The sequence below is a fragment of the Pollicipes pollicipes genome, unplaced genomic scaffold, assembly GCF_011947565.3.
Source record: "Pollicipes pollicipes isolate AB1234 unplaced genomic scaffold, Ppol_2.1 Scaffold_3447;HRSCAF=4054_pilon_pilon_pilon, whole genome shotgun sequence".
Taxonomy (NCBI): Eukaryota; Metazoa; Arthropoda; class Thecostraca; order Pollicipedomorpha; family Pollicipedidae; genus Pollicipes; species Pollicipes pollicipes.
The window spans coordinates 19,984,132-20,007,840 of record NW_023596297.1 but is presented as its reverse complement, the minus strand read 5'-3'; the positions used below and the strand labels follow the sequence as shown (position 1 = coordinate 20,007,840).

General features: G+C 51.3%; 2 protein-coding genes across 2 annotated transcripts in view; one reads left to right on the top strand and one right to left on the bottom strand.

Moving 5' to 3' along the window:
* The window catches only part of LOC119091287 (apolipophorins), a 39,190-nt gene extending 15,648 nt beyond the window's left edge, over positions 1-23,542 (bottom strand). The window contains exons 1-9 of the mRNA XM_037213979.1: positions 23,389-23,542; positions 22,174-22,277; positions 21,724-21,839; positions 21,257-21,368; positions 20,474-20,603; positions 9,004-9,112; positions 2,870-2,975; positions 2,075-2,225; positions 1,650-1,833 (exon numbers count right to left, since the gene is read on the bottom strand). Of these exons, the coding sequence (XP_037069874.1) occupies positions 1,650-1,833; positions 2,075-2,225; positions 2,870-2,975; positions 9,004-9,112; positions 20,474-20,603; positions 21,257-21,368; positions 21,724-21,839; positions 22,174-22,277; positions 23,389-23,488 (1,112 nt within the window). The 5' untranslated portion in view covers positions 23,489-23,542. The remainder of the gene's footprint in view (positions 1-1,649; positions 1,834-2,074; positions 2,226-2,869; positions 2,976-9,003; positions 9,113-20,473; positions 20,604-21,256; positions 21,369-21,723; positions 21,840-22,173; positions 22,278-23,388) is intronic.
* On the top strand, positions 10,651-14,473 carry LOC119091288 (uncharacterized). Its single transcript, XM_037213981.1, has 2 exons — positions 10,651-10,911; positions 11,652-14,473. Exons 1-2 carry the CDS (start codon positions 10,720-10,722, stop codon positions 12,090-12,092), a joined length of 633 nt encoding a protein of 210 aa, XP_037069876.1. The 5' UTR covers positions 10,651-10,719; the 3' UTR covers positions 12,093-14,473.
* Positions 23,543-23,709: the final 167 nt, after the last annotated feature.

The following is a 23,709-nucleotide window of genomic DNA, read 5'->3' as shown; positions in this document are numbered from 1 at the left end:
GTGGGACGACAGCTGCATGCACACGACTCGGTCACACATTTTGGGCAGTAAATGTAATATTGATATAGGTCTGAAATTACTAGGGATGTCATGGGGGCCAGATTTGTAAAGAGAGGTTGTAGAGGTAGCGTTCCAGTAGTCAGGGAAAACACAAGAGGAGACAGAGATGTTGATGTAGCAGTAGTATGATGATGATGATGATGAGAGCATGATATGATGATGATGATGATAAGATATGATGAAGATGAAGCAGGTGTAGTCTGATAACGGGGAAGCGCGTATGCCAGACATACAGCGGCACGCCGTCAAGTCCCACCGCCCTGGCTTAATGTCGGCATATTGGTTACCAGATAGCATTCAGCACGGCGCTGCTTAGATTGTCTCGGACGGGAGATATCAACTGTTAAACAGGCTCATGTATGTGTATAAGCCGTCTGTTTTTACCAGAGTCGCAGACTATCTGGCAGCCACCAGAAAAGTAATTGGTCCTCTGACCTTCTCGAGCAGGGTTATTGGTTACCTCGCAGATTTAAAACAGGAATGTCGACTTCCTGAAGCTCCATAAGGCAAGCGTTTTTCGCTATCGGCCTGCAGGCTTGGTCGTTGATTACCTGGTGGGCTTCCCAGGCAGAAGGCATTGCCTGTCTCACATTTTCCTGACATGCTCAGCCAAGAGGACAATGATTGTGTGGTGGTTTCTGTGGTAGCGAATTACATACCTGAGAGTCTCGGGGAAGGGGATGATACACTTTTTGCTGACGACCTTTCAGACACGAGATGCTGACTGCCTGCCGGTCCTGGACATGGAGCAGTGATCACATGGGAGTGTCTCGTCAAGGGATGTTGATTACCCCGTTGACTAGCAGGCACGGGTTCTGATTACCTCACGGTTTTTGACAGTGTGCTAAGAGCGCAGCGTTGTCGAGCAGGGACTGATTACCTGACTTTCTCTCTGGATCAGACAGTCCACCGGGTCTCGATGACCTGATAGCATCCCATGTGTCTAACTGACTACCTGACAGCATCAGACTGACACATGACATTACTTGACAGTCTATAGAGAAATGCCGACGTCCTGGCAGCCTCCCGGTCGGAGATTGCAGATTACTTAGCGGTCTTTCCGGCAGAGGGCGATGGCTAACTGACGGTCGCCCGGCCAGAGGGCGCTGATTGCCAGTTAGTTCTCACGAATACAGCATGGATTTCCGTTTTTATTGATTTTTATCGAGCATTGGTTTCCTGACAGCGTTGATTTGTCTCCCTAACCTGTCAAAAACAGGAAACGGATAATAAAAACTCCCCAGTAAGCGCTGCCCCAACAAGACGCTATGCCGGGCAGCAGACGTCCCCTGCCGGATGCTCTGCCGGGCAGCAGACGTCCCTGTCGGACGCTCTGCCGGGCAGCAGATATCCCCTGCCGGAAGCTATGCCGGGCAGGAGACACCCCCTACCGGAATGCTCCGCCGGGCAGGAGACGTCCCCTACCCAACGTTCTGCCAGGCAGGAGACGCTCTCTACCGGACGCTCTGTCGGGCAGGAAACGCTGCTTTTCTATAGTTTCCTGAGCAGGATAAGCTACCTACCTGACGACCTCCTGAGCATGAGACGCTGCCTACTTGCCGGCCTTCAGTGCGTGAGACGCTGCCTACCTGACGGTCTCGGGTGCCGCCGCTCCCGGCTCGACGATGTGGGCCGGCCGGCGGCACTTGTGCAGCGCCCAGGAGGAGGCGAACAGAGCCCCGCTAGCGCGCAGGTGGTCCGGCGACTCCAGGTCCGTGTACGGCTCGTTGTCGTGCGTGCCGAACAGACCGCCGGTCCGACCGAACAGCCAGCCTGCCGGCCGAACGGACAGCGTCTGGCACACGGCACGCGCGGCAACACTGCTACACGGCCGGGGGCATCGCTCACAGTGTGTTTAACATCCCTGCAGACATCTGTACAGCCGTTTCGCAGAGCTCCTGCCTGTCCGCTCCTTGTACCATGAGCGGGCCCGGCCGACTGTGCGCCGAGGGCGCTGAAGCTTCGGTGCCGGCAGGCGCTGGGGCTGCCGCAGCTCGGTACTGACACCACTCACGGCTGATCTCGAGGCTGCAGACGTCCGAGCCCTGGTTACAGTGCAGCTCCATCCAGCCGGGCAGGAGCACGGAAACGGTGTCCCCGGCGCGTGTCACTCGCAGTTCGCCGAGATCCAGCGGTGCCTCGGCCGGCTGGTCATCGGCCGTGATCTGGCCGCAGGGTGATGACGTCAACGAAGTGGATCACACCCAGCTCGCCGTCCGATTCAGTGCTGGATTGGCTAACAGAGCGACACACGGGACCTCTGAGCTTGCTGAGCTGCTACAGGGGCTGCCTAAACAACGACCTGGAGACAAGACTCACATAGCTGTGGCAGCATTCCGACCTCAGTCAGGCTCCGTATAGGACATGCACAGTCGTACGTGTGCATTGAACCCGTGCCCTCTTGACCTCAGCAACAACAGGATGACATCGCCAGCCGACCCAGCATTCCACGGAGTCGTCTTTGTGACACAACACCGAACGATGGCGGTCCAAGTGAGCCATGGCGAACACCACCGGAAAAAGCTGTGCGGACCGCAGCCTCCTGGGTTAGGACAGGTGTCGCGGAAAACACTCACTTGGGTACTAGCAATTCTAAAACGGCCATCTCGTGAAGCAGATTACCCCAAGCGCCCCAACGCCGGCACCAAAAGACACAGACAAGGACCATAACAGTTGCCTTTCATGACAAGCGTCGAGGACTCCTGGCAGCAAGTTCCTTGAGCGCCTTACGAGCGATACCACCGCAAGGTCCGCCGCGAGGGCGGCGGAGGGGGGTGGGGTGGGGGTGGGGGTGGGGGGGGGGGCTCACCCGGAAGCCGTCAACGCCCCCGAGCCGGATCGTGTGCCCGCCGGCTGTCACCGAGATCGTCTTGGTGACCGAGCCGTGGCGCCGGAAGGTGGCCTCGACGGCGAACCTGCACACGTCGGCACCGGTCACGGCACGGCACTAACACTGCTGACCGGCCGACCCGCTGCCGGCCGTCAACATCCTCACTGGCCTATCGCAATCCTTCACATATTGATCGATAACATTTTTTCAAAGCAAATGATCCAGCTGAATGCTAGAAGGTTGTGCGACCACAAAACACTGGAAGTGAGGAAGTGAGGAAGTGAGGAAGTGAGGACTTATCTACGGTTTGTTTAATCGCCGAAGTCCGGATCAGAGCGGGGAATGAATGAAGTCCTAGAAGGCCGCCGCTCATGCGCCCTCCTTCGTTTGATGTTATTCAAAAACCGAGGTATCTGGGTGTCAAAATTTGCGCACATTTCTTAATCTTAAATGTAGCCCGCAGAGTGTACAGATATTTTACGGAGGGGCATAATACATTTTTGGAGTGCTTAGATCATCATTCATCCAACAGCTTAGGCTCTACGTATAGACATTTTCTCCGAGCACCGCCTTGTGTGATCACCATAAGCATTTTGAAGCGCAAATGTCAGGTGTAATGCCTTCTCACTAAAACATTTTCCGTGGGGGTATGCGGGGTATGGTATATGATGGTCGAGGCAGGTGGTTGCATAATATTTCTATTCACAAGCAGAGCGAGTGAGCAACGTGAAAACAACGTTGGTGATGCGGCTTTTATGAATGCCAACACCACTGCTTGCGGCCAGTTGCTCATGTTCCTTACAAACTTTTACCGAATCAATTGATTGTCCACAACCATTTTAAAGCAAGGACAGCAAATCTTTTCGATTGCTGGTGCCCTTACGCAGCCTTTCATCTGTGCTAGAGAAGACTGCGTTGGCATGTATTTGCTTCGGCCCCTGTCCTTACACATATTCCACAGCTGCCTCTGTGAAGGTGTTATCGGTGTGTTCGGCGAACTAAAAAGGAACAAACATAGCAGAAACTTCCTAAATATTAACCAGATCAGCATCTGGTTGGTACATCTACCTATCTATCTATCTGTTTATATGTATATATCCTCATGTATATATATATATATATATATGCATATATATATACATATATATATATATATATATATATATATATATATATATGTGTGTGTGTGTGTGTGTGTACGTATATCATATGGTCCTATGGTGAGGTCATTTGAAAGTTACGTTTGAAATCAGCACCCGGAACCAGGCCCTGTTTCACATCAGCCCAGCGGTGATCCAAACAGCGGGGCGAGCAGCTGGGTGCCCGCGTAGGCGGTGTGCGTAGTTTTCCTGCAACGAGAGGGCGTTCGATCCTAGAAATGCCTTATCAACGCCAGATGCAGACACATCACACTGAAGGTTCAGCGCGGTTGAACTCCGAGAACAGATCTACTGACATTATGCAATGAACTGGGTCTATCCACGCACAAAGGCACAAGCAGGCATACGTATATCCACCCACCGTAAAGTGGGGTTTGCGGACTCGTCAAGCAAATTCTATCTTCTTCCAGTACGTGGAAAGAACGTGCTTAAAACTTGCAGTGGTTCCTATAAGTTGGTTAGAACGGAAGCCTCATGGACTCTTCTGAATGCCACTTCTACAAAACTGGGTTATCCAAGTCAATCGAGCGCCACAGATGACTGACCAAAACCATAGAACAGGACATTGCTTTAAGTACACGCAATTTGCTTTTGGAGCAGCGGAAGTGTTGCAAAATTACTTTCTTCTGGGGTGTGACACGGACAAAAGATCACCCCTATGATCTGATCTGATATAATTAGCAGACTAACTTGTCCTGAAGTATTTTTAAAAGTATGCCCCAAATGTGGATACTACCTTCAATGGTTGAGTGAAATATGCTGTTCCTTTGACTGCAGTAAACATAAAAACGTCAGCTTGATCATATACGCGCTGAATGACATATGATGGGCACATTTAACGCAATCTCTGTCCCAATTTACAAGCTTATTTTGATACTCACCGCACGCAAGCATGCCACTTGTTACAGTGTTCCACCAAACAACAATCGACAAGCGGTTTTGTAAAACGGAACTATACCTTCTTCGTCTCCTGATCGCTCCGTATGAGTTTGTGAAATGGAACTCTGCTGATACCATCTCTGCAAATCACCACTGAACAGCCGTGCAATACGGGAAGCGTAAGTATGAATGCGTCACAACAACATGATATAAAATGGCACGATAAATGGCGCTATGACGAAATGCGACAAATTCCACAAGAACATGGTTGGGGATATGCAAAAACAAGTCGAGATACATAGTACATAATTCGGACCATTTTGAAGGCAGGAAAATCTACCAAAAGGCGACATATGCAGAAGTTCCTTTTTCCGACACGCGACGTGCTCAGGGGTAAGTAAGTGGCTTGACTGACTAATTCCTGAATGGCATAGGCGTGCTGCACTGCAGACAAGAGACGCGCTTTTTTGCAATCTAGGCAAGCAGTAACCAAAGCCCCTGATGACAGTAGTCGGTAGGGAAGCTCGGAGCCACCTACACAATGTGGTAGCCTAGCAAGCTTGCAAAATGGCGTAGTTATACACCCACCCACACGCAAACGCACACATACACACACATGCACACACACACACACGCACACACACACACACACACACACACACACACACACACACACACACACACACACACACACACACACACACACACACACACACACACACACACACTGCAACCAACGGCGTCGCCAGGATTAGCTTCCACACTACCTCCCTCGCGCGAGTTCTGGAGGTGTGGAACTAGTAGGCGTGGCAGGCGACCGTTAATTCGCAACATTCTGACGCTGGAATAATAGGATCACCGCTAAAGGTGAGGTTCATTACTCTAACAGATCACAGCTGCCCCCATTCACTCTCAGGCCCTTCTTGGTTACGCACCTGCCTACAACAACGCATCAGCGAAAACTGAAACCGAAAATTTTGTAATCGTTATCATGGCATCGACAGGGTACCGCATTCTCGTAAGTGCTGAAACAAGTAACAGCTGATATTCTCTCATGCATCGCTCGAGCTAAGCAATAACGCGCAATCAAGAATGCTGGCAAAAGCGTGTATGGGGTGTTGGGTATATAGATATAGATATAGATATAATATATATATATATATATATATATATATATATTCATGCACTATATCCTAGGAAATTATTGACACGAGGTGTTAGCATCACGCATGCGCCGTCACATTCCAATGTACCAATAGGTACGCAATAATGAACACGTATCAATGTCCCATCACGTAATCTACTTGGGACATAACATGGAACGTCACTATCGTAAATAAGGCTATCATGTCACCATAATAATATGAAACTTGCAATTCAGAAATCGTTTTTAAGGTTTCGAAGTTGAGGCCTTCCAGTTTATCAAGCGTGAGCGCAAAATTGGAGACAGAATACACGATAGAAGGGCAATAGCCAAACGCATCGTAGTATATTATAGATGATGGCCGACCATAGGACATACGCTTCATTTTTTAGGCCTCGTCTGTGTCAGGTTTTTCGAGAGCTTGACTTTTTAGCTGCACCTGATGACACCCGAGAATAAAACGCTTGCCACGTCTATTGGCCTGATCGGTTCAGTGGCATGGGCTTGCGGTTATTGTTCTTCTGTCGCCCTGTAATCGTTAACATTTCATTCGATCACGTGCTGCGGTTACGTCACTGACGACGATTCCGAGCACTCACTGCGATTCTTATGATGCATGTTTGCATTATTGCTAAAATACGGCCCGAAATTACGTGCCTTTCGTTTTAACGACAGGCTGGTATGGTAAGTCTAATTGAAATGCCATCTGCTATGACCATCGGGGGCATCCTATTCTGGCAAGCAACTGAAGTACTTAAACGTTAACGGATCAAGAACTTTCATGTCGCAAAATATCACTTCGATGCCGCAACAACATTGGATGGCTATTTCGTTGTGACGAAACATGGCTGTAACGACGTGGGCAGCACCTTCAGTGATTTGCTGAATTTGATGAGTTTAACACGCGCCCGGGGGGCCGGTTGAATACCCTTCGCTCGGGTGGAGGCCAATTTACCACATGCCATCTTAAAAACTTAGGGACCTAAAGGCACTAAAAAAGCAACGTGTGTTTGCCTGTCCGTGATCTCACTTGTATTGAAATTTGAAATCCCCAGGGTTGAATAAGGTCACTTTCGAACTTCACATTGGTGTCCAAAGTGTCCCCAGACCTTTCATGTAACCGCCGTGAACCTAGACACCTGTTCTAATGAAAAGATCACGGGTGTTCATTCCTGGTTAGTGACCTTGTTTGACCTTTAGAAGGTGATGCTGACAAAAATCATACAGGACTGCTCTGATTTTTGCATTTGAATAATCGCCAAGGATTACGCTAGGCGGTATGTTCCTAAAAACGAAGAGTTGACCTGGGTTATTTTAGGTCAGTGACCTGTCCTGAGCTTCAAGAAGTCCATGCAATATGTATTATGCGCTTCCTGGCATAAACAAATTCAAAACCATCACCAGAAAAATAAGCCGCGCCGTTCGGAAATCATGCTGGGACAATGCACGGAGGAAGGGGATCAAATTGACCCTCACCCGAACGCGTGTTAAGCATTCCACGGCCCATCTATCCACGTGCGGCGTGTATGGTGCCAACAGTGATAAGCATGCTAGTTCAGGGACTACTTCCAGACATCACAGCTCTCTGAAACTAAGTGAGCCGGTGGCATAACTAGTTTCCTACTACTTCAGGACTAAGATGCTTTAATTGGGAGCAGTGAAACTGCGGTCCACAAAATGAAAGGGAAAGCAATGAAATAGATAGCAGTATAGGACTGGTGGGGCAGCTTTGAGCGTCGTTGACGAGCTGGCAGCTGACCAGTCAGTCAGCCAAGCCAAACAATGCGTCGACTCTGTGACTCATCCGTATTGCCGGTAATAATAGCGAATGCAGCATGTTTCCCCCAAAACCAGGGTGGGGACAATGAAGCGTAGAAGCGCGGGACAAATCATAGAAGTGTAGGAAGCGCTCTTCATAGAAGCAGTTGCTCGTGATTGATATTCTGCTTGCATTTTGAAGTCATTAAACTGAAGGAACCGGACGTTAAATAACTGCATATAGTAATCCGTCGGCGCTATTAATCTTAAAGGGTTCAGTGAACACTCTGTAAGCCGGCAGAACTCAAAGGTTTTGTCAGATTTTGCATAGAGATATTGAGGGCCTCGCGATCAGAGACTGTAGATCGAAATGGCGTCACACATTCTTAATAACATGGCCAACACATGCTCGTCTGAGAATGCTCAGCCTTAAGTCAAAATCAATATGTGATAAAATTAGTGTCCCATAGTTTTGGATATGCGCGTTTGTAAACATAAAAATTAAAACCAGGACGCTCCCCGCGTTGCAGTCTCCACCGGCGACGTCACGTCGACCTTGCGCCTAGACGACGGCTAACGATAGACGGCGACCAACGGACTGACAAAAAATAATGACGCATCTAAAATAGGTACCTGGACGGTTAAAACAACTTTTGAACGGTCTGGGAAATCAATTCCTACGTTTGGAATGCAGCTCCGGCGTGAATTACACGAATGAAATTGGCTAATTAGGGTGGGAATAGATTAGCATTTACATCATTAACTATGGTTGGAATCTGGCGGTCGAAATGGGCGAGAAAAAAAAATTTGTGTTGCTGTAGTGGCCAATCTGTTTGGGGAAGATCTTCAAATCTATAAATGTGAAATAAACGCCACTTTAAACCTGCCTACATTTATGATTATGACTGTCAGTATTAGCCTAAGCCTTTATCTGCACGCGCCATATTCTCACTGACTTTACGCCGCGGTCGTCATTTTCTACCTCGCCATTACGCCTTAATCAGCGCTGATCCGGCAGTTTACGGGAGGTCGTGCACGTCACGCACCGCGCGCAGCGCCACGAATGGTCTCAGGCAACACTGGCCCGAGAGTTTACCTCAGGCGACACTCGCCCGAGGTAAAACCAGGGGACTTCATTCAATTCCAACACTGTTGGTGTGAGAGCCTGTTACCTGTCGTCCAGCAGGTCTGCCGCAAGAAGGTAGGTACAGTCGGCCTGGAAGCTGTAGAGCCTGCCGTCGAATGTGACGAAGGTGGATGATCCGGAGAGGACGGCGTGTCCTGCAATGGAGCAAGCAGCTTGATCAGCGACACTGTCGCTAACATTGCTTCAGCCGTGTGATATAATATATATATATATATATATATATATATATATATATATATATAATATGTGTATATAATATATACAAAAATATTATATTATATACATAATATAATATATATAATGTAATATATATATATATATATAATATATATATAACATATGTGATATAAAATGGTGTAGGTTTAAAGACTGCCACAGCACGGGCTTGTACCAAGATCGTAATTGGCTATGGCTATGAATGGCAGGAACGTTAGCACTAGCGAAAGTTGTTAATGCGGTGTAGAATGCTACCAAGCGGAGCTTGCTACGGCGAAAAGAACGTGCTTTTGAGCGCATACAGAAACGCTCGATCTCAGCTTCACGGAAGTCCATCATAAACATCGGCCTCTCTTGACGTGCAGCTCAATAAACTGCAGCTTAATTACGTCCAGTGGCACGACACCGCCCCCGTCTGTCTGACTCACGGGCGGTAATTCGCTGCCCCATCTAAATTTCACGAGCAGGTATATCACCTCCTTATTCCTGGCGTCAAAGTCTGAAAACCTAGTAAAACTGCACTGGGTCAGAGGTCATGGCTATGTTCCACTTAATCTGCACGCGAGGGTGATCACGGCCTGTGAACCACACCCTAAAGGATGTATTATGCTCGAGCCACGCCCGAGGCTAATGGCCGCATTGCAGTGACACCCAGAACATGAACATGCAGTGCGTGCCACATCCCGAGCGGGGGTTTAGGCTGGCTGACTGAAGATCACTGACTGAAGATCGCTGAGTGACTGATCGCTGACTGATCCCTGAGTGAATAATCGCTAAGTGACTGATCGCTGAGGGATTTGCCGCCGAGTGATTGACTGCTGAGTGATTGACCGCTGAGTGACTGATCGCTGAGTGACAGATCGATGACTGATTGCTCACTGAGTGACTGACCGCCGAGTGAATGATCGCTGAGTGACTGATCGCTGATTGACTGATCCATGAGTGACTGATCGCTGGCTGATTGCTCACTGAGTGACTGATCGCTAGCTGACTGATCGCTGAGTGACTGATCGCTGAAGGAAGCTCGAACCGTGTCGCATGGCTCCCGTATACCACCGCACGTCTGAACGGCTGCCGAATGGACCGCATAACGCCACGTGTAACAAGTGGAGCATGGCATAAACAAGCGGGCCGTCAGGCTGTCATAACTCTCCCACATCCCGATCAAACGAAACCACAAGGCGATGCATCCAAAAAAGCAAAGAGTGACTTCCCTTTTAAGATTTTGAAAACACCACGGTGCGCTTCAGACTTTTTCGTATACTGGAAGCACGGTCGTCCAAACCTGGAGTGATCGGATAGCTCGATATTAAAGGTTCCCTATGTTCTGCTCATTTGCATCTGCCCGGATGCACTCCCGAAGCGCGGCGCACCGCCCGGCTTTGAAGCGGTAGAGCGCCGCTGCAGGTGGCCCAGGCGCAGCCGGCTGGCCGCTGGGCCGGAGTTGGATGTGGCCGGGACGGCCGTGGCGGGGGCGGCGCCGTCCCATAAACCAAGCCGGCCGGACCCGCAACGAGCCACAGCCATGACGGCATCCGAGCAGGCTGCGCGGCGGCTGCTGCTGCTCGTGCTGGTGGTCGGCGCTGGCGCCAGCGCCCAGCACCAGCTGGAAGATCTGGTCGGCGAGCTGGCACGCATCACCAGCGCGCTCCAGCAAACCACGTGCCCCGCGGACTACCTGACTCTCGTCCACAAGCTCGGCATGCAGAAGACCCCGGTAAATGTCTCGCTGATGACGAGTGCTACACGAGGATTTGTTCGCTTCAGCTCTTTTACTTGATCGCATGCGTCTTTTTCTTGAGTAAGGAGGTAAGTGGGTTGCGTGTGAGCTGTTCTATTTGCTTCGCATCCGTTTGGTCGGAGATCATCGTGAGTTGCACTTAGAAACTAACCGTCTACCTTGTTGCTGGAACAACTTGACATCAGAGCCGACCATTTATCATGTCTCCTATATCCTGAAATTAAACCTGGTTGTTTATCATGCAGTTGTAGCATTCTGAAAGAATCTAGTCGCCTATAGTTCACGCTGCGTCGTTTGCTGAAATGGAAATTAATGGGCCGGTCTAGATTTTCACAATTATTTGCCAGATCTTCACGATTATTGGTAAGATCTGTATGGTTATTTGTCAGACCTTCACGACTAGTTATCAGGTATTCACAAAAATCTGCCAGATCCTCATGACTAGTTGTCAGGTCCTTACAAAAACCTTTATGTCATATATTTATGATTTTTGTCAGATGTTCATGATTATTCGTCAGATCTTCACAACTTTGTCTCCGCTCCGAGTTGACTGCTTGCATTTGAGATTTAAATCCAAACATTGGACCTTGGGATCCCGAGGGCTACTTAGTGCTGATGCCAAGGCCCCGGCATCTGTCAGTGCCAGCCTCCGTCGCACTAATGACGCCTCCCCTAGCATGTTGCGCCTCCGCCAACGGCACGCTCACACCCCACAGGCGGGCACCTACTACACACCCGTCTTCACCTCCGACAAGCCGTCGACCGAGCCGGGCGTGGCGGCCACCAACACGATCCTGGAGCTGCAGCCGGCCGGCACGCGCATCCCCTGGCTGAACATTAACTCGAACAGCCAGCCGTTCGTGTGGCACCACCGCGGCGCGGCGGTGGCCTTCCACACTCTGAGCGCGTCGGGCCGCTACCAGCGCATGGTGCTGGGTGACCCACTGCGGCACCGTGGCGCCAAGTATCAGCTGGCGCTGCCCACCGGTGGCTGGCTCGCCACCGAGGTGCTCTCCGACTCCGAGTACGTCCTCCTCAGCGGCTCGGCGGTGCCGGCGCTCGATCGACTCCAGTACACGCTGGCCGAGCCGGCGCGCCTGCTGCAGCTGTTCCCGCAGCACAAAGACGTGATCCGGGCGGCGTACGGGCAGACGTGAACGAGGGGCATCGAGGGCGCTGGCGGCTAAGAGGATGGGGGTTGGTGGCGCTGGTGACTGAGCGGGGTGTCAAGGGCGCCGGCGGCTGAGCCGGTTAAGCCGAGGGCGCTGGCGACTGAGCGGATGCGGTTGGTGGCGCTGGTGGCTGAGCGGGGGTCGTGGGCGCTGGCGGCTGGGCGGGTGGGGCCGAGGGCATTGGTGGCGCAGCATCGACGATGCGGCGTCGCTCCGCATCGACGTCAGTCATGAGCTGTGAGTCGGCTTGCCGCGGCCGGTCCGTGTCAGGCTGGTCCTGGCACGAACCGAGCGTCAGAAACTCGCCCCGCCCGCCGGTAACAAGTTTACGCGTAGATCTGTTCAGTGTCCACACACGCGGCTTGCCAGGAACGAGGAAAGGAGTGCTGATGCTCGAGGCGGTGCCAGCACCCCCGCAAGGCTAGTGTGTATAATTTCACAATCGCGGGGGCGCAGCATAAAATGTTTCTCTGAAAACCAAGTTTAGTGCGCAGCAGAAGAGCAATATCTGGCGCATCGAAGAACATCGCATTTTCTTGATCTTCTTTTCGTTACGTGTTTTCTTGGAATTCTAACTGTCAACACATAGTCGCGTATGTAACGAAACATCTTCTACATTTCGTAAGGGGTGAAGGGGGGAGTGGCTTGTTTCCCAGGACTCATATGTGCATGCAAGCTTGGCCTCCCCTGTGGGGTCGACAGGGGACTGTAGCATTGTGCAGCGCTGTGCGTCGTGCAGCTGGTCGGTCCCAGTCCGCTCCATGCGCGCACCGCAGCTGGCTCTAGTCCCTCCCACCAGCTCCTCCCGTGTACCTCGTCAGCTAGTAAAGCCTCATGCAGTGAAATATGACAATTGATATTGTATATGATATAACAGTTGCATTGGATTTAGGCATGAAGATCTGAGTGTAAGGTGTATTTTCATTGGTCGTTTTCAGGCCAGTTAGCTGCTCAATGTTTTCCAGCAGAATGTACAAAGGGACGAGCTTCAAAGTCAATACATCTGCATGAGGTGAACTGTGTATCTTAAGGCGATGGCGGACACCGATAAAGTTGGACAATTAAGCAGAAAACAACTCATTGTTCGTCCCAATCCAATCGCACAAGTACTTATGGCATTGCGTGCGCCCAACTCCAACCACAGAACAAGACAACTCAACTTCGTCCTCAAGACTAACCCAGATCCTGTTGCGCATGGCACCGATTTCGAGACGTTCTTTCACCGCACTCCTCGCGTATCGCCATCAAAAGCCTTGTTAAAATCCATTATTAGTTATTCTGGCTGCACTCACCGGTGGCGGAAATACCTGTTTAGCGCACTTTAATCCCAGACTGCCCTTGAAATAAATTTTACATAAGCAAGTAATACATAATGCCGGTAAAAGCCCAGAGTCTCAGCGCAATCACTGCAGTGAATTTGTTGTCATATGAACATCTATTGATTGGAGCACCCGTCAGGCCCCGGACGGTGGTGACCACACGTGAAGAGGGTCGTCCCGTTTGCAGCTGCGGCCAGCTTTTTGAACGTGAATAGTGATCAAAACAAATGGCTCATTTTGTACTTCGGGTGTCTCAGGCGTTCACTTTATTTTAGCAATCCTCATGCGCGAGTTATTCAATACCCGGCACTGGTGAGAGCGGGGTCTGTCCCCTTTAAACTGAAAACTGCGCCAAAATCAGCAGAAATATGTAGAATCACGAAGCCGGCTCCGCTTCTCTCAATGACTCGACGCTTTACCGCCACGAAGTATAATTTCGCGCGGGTCTGGGAAGTTTATCAACGCGGTCTGGTGCACACTGCTGTATCGATTGGTCAGCACTCGATCCGGGCCAGCCAGCGCACACGGCCCCCGCTCCTGTCGTTTGCGCGCTCTGGGGCCAGGGTGCGGGGCACGGCTGCCCGCGCGTCTTCACGCGCCGCCTGGTCTCGAGGTCAAACACACCATGGCCCTCAGATGTAGCCTAACTCGGCAGCTCTTCGCCTACAGGCCGTGGCCTTCAGGCAAGCAGCGTCAAAACATGTACAAGAGGGAGCTCGCAAAATGTCCTGAGCCCTAGCAACAAGGAAAAAGTAAGTGGCCGATAACTTCAGCACTATGTCGTGTGACGAAAACGCGTCAGGGTTTTCGTCCTCCTGGATGTGTAACAGGTGCGCAGCCAGAGCCCTGGCAAGCGGGGGAGGGGAGGTATGGGTTGACAATTTGGCCCACTGATTGTGAATGGTCCCCCCCCAAACAAAATAATCGCGTGACCAGGAGCTACCATGAGATCAATTTTGCCTGAATTGCAAAGTAAATGAACCCAAGAAATCATGTTTTGAACAAATACATGAAATAAGCCATTGATGTTATTTTGCAACGATCCAGTGGACTCTTTCTGAACCGATAAACTCGGAAGCTTTGTCAGATTTTTTTATATCGGCTGTACAGAAATATTAGGTATCCCCGCGAATGTACAGTCGAAATGGGGCAACAATTTGCATTAGAATGACCAAACAAAGTTTGTGTGGAGCATGCGCGCTCACAAATCTTAGGCAAAAATCTCGACGCCTGGAGTTGCAATCTCCATAGGCCGCGCAGCGTTGGCCTGCGGTTAACTCTAAGCCGTGGCCAATAGGCGGACGAAAATTATTAAACGTTGTAAATCGGGACCTTTGAACGCTATAGAATGTTAAATTATAGAGTTCGAAGGTCGTCTGGACGTATACTTCATCTGCACGATTTTTAGATTGATGATATGAACGGATTGGCCTTTACAGCACGGCGAAGAGTGCTGGAATCTGGTGGTGAAACCGGAAGAGTAAAGGTAGCATTTCTATTTTTTGTATTGCTATAACTATCTACCTATCCAAAAGGCAACCTAAAAGCTGTTAAAAATGCGCCGAGTCTCATCTTTGAGGGTTATGAATAAATTTTGACCGACACTCGGAGCCCTTATTTTACAACCGTGGTTCTCGCGTGCACGGCGCCCGCCAGCTGGCGTTACTTGCGGTCGCTAACGCTGTTCGGTTTTACGAAAGCCGCCATCCGGGCCATCGCTGTCCTTGCTCCCGAAATTGCCGGCGGGCATGTTCAAACCTTGTTTGATGTAATTTATTTCATCGGTCGATTCTACGAGAGAATAAATGTTCTCGGACAAACATGGGATGGCGTTGTTCATTTGGAAACTAAGTTCGACCCACTGTTTTCTACACTAATGAGATCCCATATTTGTTTCCCTTGAGTAGAACACTAGGGAGCACATGACTGTTCCCGGTCAAGGCTGAGGGGTATTCCGTCCCACCATGGCGTGCCTTCCGGCTGCGATTCTGGCGACATGGGGCGGATCCCCTGACCCATCCGGAGGCCCTTGGAGGGATACACTGTATCACATTGGTCCCCTCCCTGACGTTATAGACCTTCTGACCCACGTGGCTGACTTCGGATCGATGCGCTAACTCTCATTGACGCAACAACATCCCTGATCGCCGCAGGTGGTCTGATTCGGTTTAACATAGATTCCAATTTAACTTCCACAGACTCCATGGAATCTATGTTGGATTCCATGAGAACTAACATAGATTCCAGTTCGGCTTAAGGGGCCCATGCTGAAATTTGGTTGCAGGGCTCACCGTTCGGTGCTGAAAGCCCTGACTGGCACACTGGCACACCACGGTAATCGCCATTGGTCTTTCATTTTCTCACTGTGAACAACCATCATGAGTCTCATATTCGTTTTCATTGTCAGAGGGCTCTGACCAACGCAAGAGAGTCCTCTTTTATTCGAGGTGCCGTCCCCGTCCCTGTTGACCAAATTCCCTCACAGACTCTACACCCCTTGTTGACACAAGATACCCTCGTAGGTTCTGTGGCCCCTGAACGATACAGGAGCCCCGCTTTATTGCAGAGGCCCTGGCCAATGTAAGCCGCAGGCCCTACCATGTTCCTGCTGGGAAGTGGGCCCCCAGAGCTCAGACCGATACAGAGCCGACTGTTCGGAATTGGCGATCTCTGGCTGAAACAGAGGAACGCTTTCCCAAACCGGTGCAAGAAGCCCTCTAACTGACTGACTGTAGGTCACACTGAGACCCCGGCCCTACGGGCCGTGATCTCAAGTGTGACCTACAGCCAGCCCTTTTTGGCTCTTCAGCCTTCCAGTCGGTGCTTCTTCTTTGGCCTCAAGAGACCCCTCGCGCCCCCTCAGAACATTGCTCCTGGCCGACTCGGGTTCTTGCCGCTACAGAACCCCTGGTAAGCACTGTGATCCCCGACCAAAACGGAAGCCTCTCATTGTGGAGACCCCGAACATTGCGAATCGCGGGCCCCGGTCTCATTCCTGCTCGGGAAATGTGTCTCAAGAGCTCAGACGAACATGGAGCCGACTGTTTGGTTCCGTGTCGAGGTCTTATATAATGGGATAGATAATCCTAATAAGATGGCCATAATAGCAGCACGCTGAAGGACATTTCAGGTCACGGCACTACGGGATGGGGGCCGGGACAGATTTCAATCTGAGCTTTGATTTTTGACCCTGAGGGACCCTCCGACCTCTCTATGGACCTCCTCAAGCAAACCCAGTGACCGGACTGAGGACCACTAGCTGACACATAACCCATGCCTTGCACTGTGGGCCCAAAACCGACACAGGGGCCTCAACCACCATTTCAGGGATCCAGACCAGTAGAAATCGCGGCATCCGGCCTTGTTCCTGCTTGGGAAATAGGCCCCCAGGGTTCAGACTGCCAGGGAGCCAACTGTTTTGTGTTCGTGGTCTCTGGCCGACTCAGATATCCACGTTGTCTCAGGGGTCCTCAAACCGTGCAGGAGGAGCTCGGACTGGAATTTCAGGTCTTACGCCCCGCGGGTCTGGTTCTGTTGGGTCGTCCTTCTGTTGAGCCCGTCCTCGGGCCTCATCAAACACTGCCCACGGCCGGCTCGGGGTCCATTGTGGGCACAGATATCCTCTGTTAGACGTGTGCCCTGGCAGATACAGGGGCCCCGGCCAATGTAAATCACTGGCCTCAGATTTGTAGCTGATTGGGAGGTGGGCCCACTTAGGCCTTTACCGACACGGAGCCGACTGCGCAGTTCTGGTGGTGCCTGACCGACAGAAACGCCCACATCCGCCCGTCCCGCCACTCAGTCGGTTAGAATGCCTGTCTTCGGGTCCACCCACCCGTGGCGAGTTGGGTTCGAGTCGCTTTTGGCGCTCGCTATTTGCCCTCGACAGCTATGCCCTGCGGCCGGTGGCAGCACTCGTGCTAAAGGTCAGTTGACGTCAGAGGGCAGGACGGACCGTGCCGAACATTGCAGCACGTTAAACTTTCGCCATTAAATTCTGCCGTTGCTTGGAATTGCGCGATCGGATGGTGAGGGTCAGGGCTCACGCAACAAGTACTGCCTGGCGTGAGTTCTGATCCCATAAATCCTTCCATTCAAAGGGTTCGAATCAAACCTTTAAAAATATTAACTCAGGATGTCCTCTATCGGCGCAAAAAGCCGTCTGCCTGTCATTTGAGGGCCGGTCCCCTCAGGCTGGCGTCCCTGAATAACACTCCGACCAATCTTTTGTATCCTTAGCCCCCAAATCGGACCCCTGATGGTCAGACCTGGTGGACTTTCCAGGCTCTCCGGGTTTTCCCGAACACTGCCTCCAGTCGACTCAGGGCTCCTTGCCAACACAGGGCAAGGCGCTTTGGGACCGATGCCGAGCCCCGACCAATGCAAATCGCTGGCTTCGGCTTTGTCCCTGCTTGGGAAATAGGCCCCAAGGCCCATGCCGCCACGGAGCCGACTGTGCGTTGCTGGTCGTGTCTGACCGCTATTTAGACCCTTCTTGACTCAGGGGGCCCCTGATCAGCGCGCAGGGCACTTTGGCTGGGATTGGAGTGCCCGGGCTTGCGGGCCGGGCCCCTGAACACGAGCTCCGGCCTGCCTTTCGGGCCCTTCAGGCCCTCAAATCTGGCCCTCTCGGAGCCTGAGGGGGACACGTGCCAACTTTGCTCTGCCTCTGCCTGAACTAGCGATGTGCAATAAGCACAGTGCTTTGAGACCATTTCTCAGGGAATTTTGAAACCACAAATACATAGGTTGAAAGGCTTTCCCCCAAAACGCTATAGCCCCTCAGGCCGGAGGTGACCCTTCGCGGAGCCACATCTCCGGCGGTTTCCGCAGCGGGTCTGATACAGGATACCGTATCGGGATACAGGATCTGATACTCGCGGGATACTCGTCTGATACAGGATACTGTATCGGGATTCAGGATCTGATACTCGCGGGGCGGATGGCGTCTCCGCACCTAGCCATAAAAGGCGTGTGGCGAAAAGTCTCAACCACACGTATTTTAAGCAGCCTGGAACGCTCTCCTGCGGGAGGAGAAAAAAAAGGAGGACATAGATGAAATGTGGATAGTGAAAGCTTCATCAGCACCACGCCAAGCTGTTAAGTGATTTTAAGACTACCGCGTCCGTGCGAATCCAGCCTACTTACCATGTAGAATAACCCGCTCGTCCATTTCGTGACCGCACGTGTCTGTGCTCGCATGTAAATGAAGGCCACCAAAGTTGTGTTTTACAGCTTTTAATTCTCGCAGTTTAGTTTGGGGATGCTACAGGTCCTTGGTATATTTTTGGTTTGCGGTGTCCGTGTCCGAACGGAAGCCATGTTCTGGCAGGAGCAGGCTGGGTTAACGTCATCCCACATTCTGCGCAAAGCTTGCAGCGGAGGCTTTGACCACAGTGCCAAATATGTACCATTATTTACGACACTACCTTTCTGGCGTAGAGTCAAACGACGCGTGTGTCTCTCTGGCGGAGAGAATCCCACGTGCCTGCCAAATGTCAAGGGCGTGACTCCAGCGCCCTTGACCGACCTGGACCCCGCTGTCGAGCCAAATGGTGCTTGTTCTCTTTCATTGTGCAGCGAGCTGCCTCCACAGGCCGTTGGACCCGAGGAAAAGCGTCACAGCCATGGAGTGTCGGCCTCACCGCCTCCTCTCTTTGCCATTTGTTGGCTGAACCATAATATTATGTTCTTTTGAATGAAAGGGATTATCTGTCCGTCCCGGTGGCTCAGTTGGTTAGAGCGCCTGCCTCCCAATTCACCCACCCGTGGCGGGATGGATTCGAGTCGCTTTAGGCGCTCGCTATTTGTCCTTGACAGGTATGGCCTGCTACCGGTGGCAGCGGTCGCGCTAAAGGTCAGTTGACGTCAGAGGGCAGGACGGACCGCGCCGAGCATTGCGGCACGTTAAGCTTTCGCCACTAAATTCTGCCGTTGCCTGGAATTTCGCGATCGGATGGTAGGGGTCAGGGCTCACACAACAAGCACTGCTTAGCGTGAGTACTGATCCCAGAAATACATCCATTCAAAGGGTTCGAATCAGATTTCTAAAAAAAAATCTGGTCAATTTTTTTTAAACGTCATGTCTGTGATTTAGGCCTTCCTCTAGCACTTCAAAACTCCCATGACGTCTTCTGCTTTGCTCAGAGGCAAACTAAGCTTTCACGAGGCATTGACTCAAAGTAATGGTCGTACAGCAGATGACACTTGAATAGGCTGGTAACAGCTAAAGCTTGGTGCAATCCTATCCTTTGCATTCACACGCATTCACATCACATGCACTTTGGATGTTTGTCATTTAGTGAGACCCACAGACTGTTTCGCCGTATAATTTAGAATGTGCGGTCATGCTTGACCGTCCATGGCTCAGCTATAGGTTACATTTGACTTTGTCTTTCGTTGATCTTGCTGGTCCGTTAAGACTAGTTCTGAGGACGCAATCCCTGGTTGGTAACGGGAGCCAGCTCGGTCGATGACTGCATGCGTTTATAAGGCTGGCTGCGGTGCACAGTCTGGGCGTCAGGGTAAGCCCACGCACAAACGATATTACCGCCTTGACTATGGAGCCGCTTACAGCACGTTGCGTGGGAAGAGTGGGGTAGCAACATGCCCACGCCTCTGGTAATGTACTGTCGCGTTCTCGCATGCCGATTGTAGTGAGGCCATTCCAGCCATGTGCCGGCAGACAGCCTCGCACTGAGGCCTCCCAGGCCGCGGCCGTGGGCGAAAGTATTACCAATTGTACTAGATCGTCCCCGTGTGACACGGTGACATTCTGGACCAGGTTCTGGTGACGCGCAAATGCAAGCGCATCGTATCTGCTTGAACACACTAGCATTAGAGGTCAGTGGACAGCTTTTAATGCCACCTAGCTGTGGACCCATCTCACCAGTGAAAGCACACGCAGGATCACTTCGCCACAAAGCTAAGCGCACGACGCGTCTGCTGCACCCCGTCAGACAGATGGCGCCTCAGCATCGCTACAGAGGCACACCAGCCCGGTCAGTGGCGAAGACATCCAATACATGTCCGGGTGCAGACCAGTACCTTTGAAAGGTGGCACCCATTCCATTGGATTGCTGCCCGGCCAGTAAGCGATCGCGATGTCGTACAAAGTCCAGTCCGAACTCTTGGTCAGAGACCGAATACGCCTGATCTTCTGCAGCTCCGGTAGCTCCTGCGAAGAGCGCCGTGGGAGTGAAAGCAATCCAGCCCATCTTATGATTTGACAATTCATAATCAAAATTGATTATGAAGACAATTCGAAAGACAACCTTACTAATACGGGAATGGGTCGTCGCATGCTCGACCACCACCACGGTGCAGCAGCTTTTGATGTAGGGCTGCGGTGAACTCAGGGCTCCAGAGGAGTGCAATGCTATTATAGGAAGAAGGATAGGAGAAAGATTCGCGACTGGTGCATCACGCCTAGCATATAATCTGACGGACGGCAAGCTGACTCTTCGCTGATGAATGCCGGTTGTCAATATAACGAGGAACGCGCATTCTTTATGATTAAGAAACGATCTAGGAACGACTATCATCTGTCATCTGTTTCAAGTGAAAACAATGCATTGCCTCTAGCATGTTAACGGCCGCTTTGATTTGTCAACAGATCATAAGCACAGTAGAGAAAATGATGCAGGGCAGATTGACGAATGCATGGTTTATCAACAGCAGCAGACAGCAGACAGCAGACAGCAGACAGCAGAGATATGGCATACTCATATATCATACTGTACTCTCAATGCTCAGAGATTTCGAGGAAAGCATGTAGTCGGTATGGACGCAGATCAACACGATATCAAACAATTCAGTCAAAACTCTTACCTCCCAGACTGGGCTTTGATAAAATCCGTACCAGGGCATCGGCAGTATTTGTACGAAGGAGATGTAGCCACGCTCTGGTCGCATCACCATCATCGATTTACCCTCAAAATACCTGAAAATGGGACCGCAGAAGATCGCGAACATTTCATTACAGTCTCCCAAATCTGTGTAGGTGGCATGTTACATGTGCAGCAACCCACTCGGGAGAGCTGTTTTTCGCTGCTAACCTGACCTAACCTAACCTAACCTAACCTAACCTAACCTAACCTACCTAACCTAACCTAAGCTGACAATGAACCTGCCGTTCGCCGTCCACCCGCGCAGTGCGGAGCTACGGCTCACCGTCCCGGCCACAGACAGACCGCTTTTCCAGTTAGCCTTCACTCAAGAACGTTGCGACCAGATCTGAGTTAGTGTTTAGCTCATGGCATTCACCTAGCCACTGCGGACTGCCATCCCAGTCTTACCTCTGAGCTCCTTCGATGGCCGTCTGTGTCCAGAACTGGTCACCCTCTCGGTATATCTTGGCCATTGTCCGCTGGAAGAAGTCTGCTACGCCGAGATGGTCGACCGTCCAGGCCAGCTGCGTGGCCGCAGGCAGTCGGAACAACGGTCACGTCAAGATCATGTGGGCCGTCAATGCACGGCTGGCGGCTAAACCAGATCAGTCTTCAATAATTGGCAAGAGAAACAGCAGCATCGATCAGCCGTTGTTGTGCTGGAATGAGTGTTTGCACTACAGCCGGCTGCGTCCAAGCTCGTGCAGGCTTTGTTTGAGGCTTGAACAAACTTCGAAATAAAGTGAACATCGGGACTTATGATTCCGGCTCCGGCGCATGAACAAAGGCGTGTGATCGAAAAGCATTGTTTTCACGCAAAAAGGTCATGGACTTGGTGGTTGTGGTCGGTGCACTGACCTGGTGGTAAACTAATGTTATTGTGTCCTTGGCCTTGGCTAAGGAAGCGGGGGGATTGTCCCAGAAGTCCTTCAGCCAACGTCCCGGTTCACCGAAAACGTCGACTGAAAAACGCAGAATTATAAATGCCGCCCGACGATCGCTTTCAGCACGTCTTCGCACAATTCCACCGTGGTGCATGATAACATGTGGACACGCGATCCAAGTTCCAAAGCACTATTTAGAAATCCAGCACACCACTCGGGGAGACTTGACCCACTTCCCTTTCATGTTTTGAGCCGCTAAGCTCGTAAGCACAAATCGGTACGTCCCAATATAATATGCACACAGTTAGAACTTTTTACGATAACAGAGCTGTGAGCTCCAGCTTGTAAACTTGCAGGCCCTGCATTCATCCACAACAGCTAAAGACCCGTTCAGAACTCGCGGACTAGTTACAGAATCTGCGCAGATTCTGTGGTTGTCAGCTCTTGCCGACTACAGGTGCCAGTTCTAAGCCCGCAGGCACGCGAAACGCAGACAAAGTGGCTCAAAAGGGGCACCACTCTAGTTGGCGGCACCTGACGGCCGTAGAGTCTGCCGTGGATGCTGTCTCTTTTAACCTGTCATGGGCGCGGGAACTGTCCCGTCATGACGGCTTGGACGGGGGGGGGGGGGGGGGGGGAGAGCTCCAGACCCTTAACATTTGGAAACACCTAGCACCAGGCTCACGGCGGTGCGTGGAAGAAAACGGCTCTGAGTGCTGCTGGGCCCCTCCCCAGCACCGAACAAACTCCTGCATTCCTGCTTTTACCCGCCCTGTGAGGGCCTGCGGGTGTAAAAATGCACCTGTAACCGCGCAGCAGCTGACGACTGCAGCATCTGCAGCTATGCTGCAACCAGTCCGCAAGGTATGAACAGGCCTTAACAGAGGTTTCAATTCTACATCGTTCTGCTATGAGTGAGGTTGTGAAGCTACCGAATCTGACATCACATCACAGACGAACTGAAAAAACTGCATGACGGAATGTAGCTGCAATTTCAAAGTTGTGGAGGAGCGAAGCCAGATTATCAAAAGCTGGTAACTACAGGAAATTTACGATAACCGGAGGAAGGTAGCACGCTGCTTCCGCGCGTCGACAACAGATACGTTGCTGCAGATCGCATCTTTTCAATAAGCAAACACCATGTATTCATTGAGCCAAAGGGATATTAAAAAACGCAATTGCGGCCTACCTAGGCCAAACTTTTCGTATAACCAGTGAAGAAGCATCTTGGAGTATTTGAACAAATTGGTGACGGCAGTCTTGTTCGGTTCCGTCTCTGTACAGCTCATCGATGGTCTGCTGCAGCCACTTGAACAGGTCCGAGTTGGTGAGCTCTCCGTAGAACGATTCTGGGGGCGAAACCGGCGACTCTGTGAGCGGACAGTGTCGGCCCGATCTCTGAGCACATCACCCAGCCATCGAGCGGTGATCGGCGCCGGTCACAAGGGTAGGCCAGCCAACAGCTGGGCACTCACTGGTCACCCCAGTCGGCAACCCGCAGGAGCTCACT

Excerpts from the sequence above, each read along its gene's own strand:
- LOC119091288 (XM_037213981.1), top strand. The coding sequence starts at position 10,720 with ATGACGGCATCCGAGCAGGCTGCGCGGCGGCTGCTGCTGCTCGTGCTG. Across the intron at positions 10,912-11,651 it reads TCGGCATGCAGAAGACCCCG|GCGGGCACCTACTACACACC; the intron begins GTAAATGTCTCG and ends CACACCCCACAG.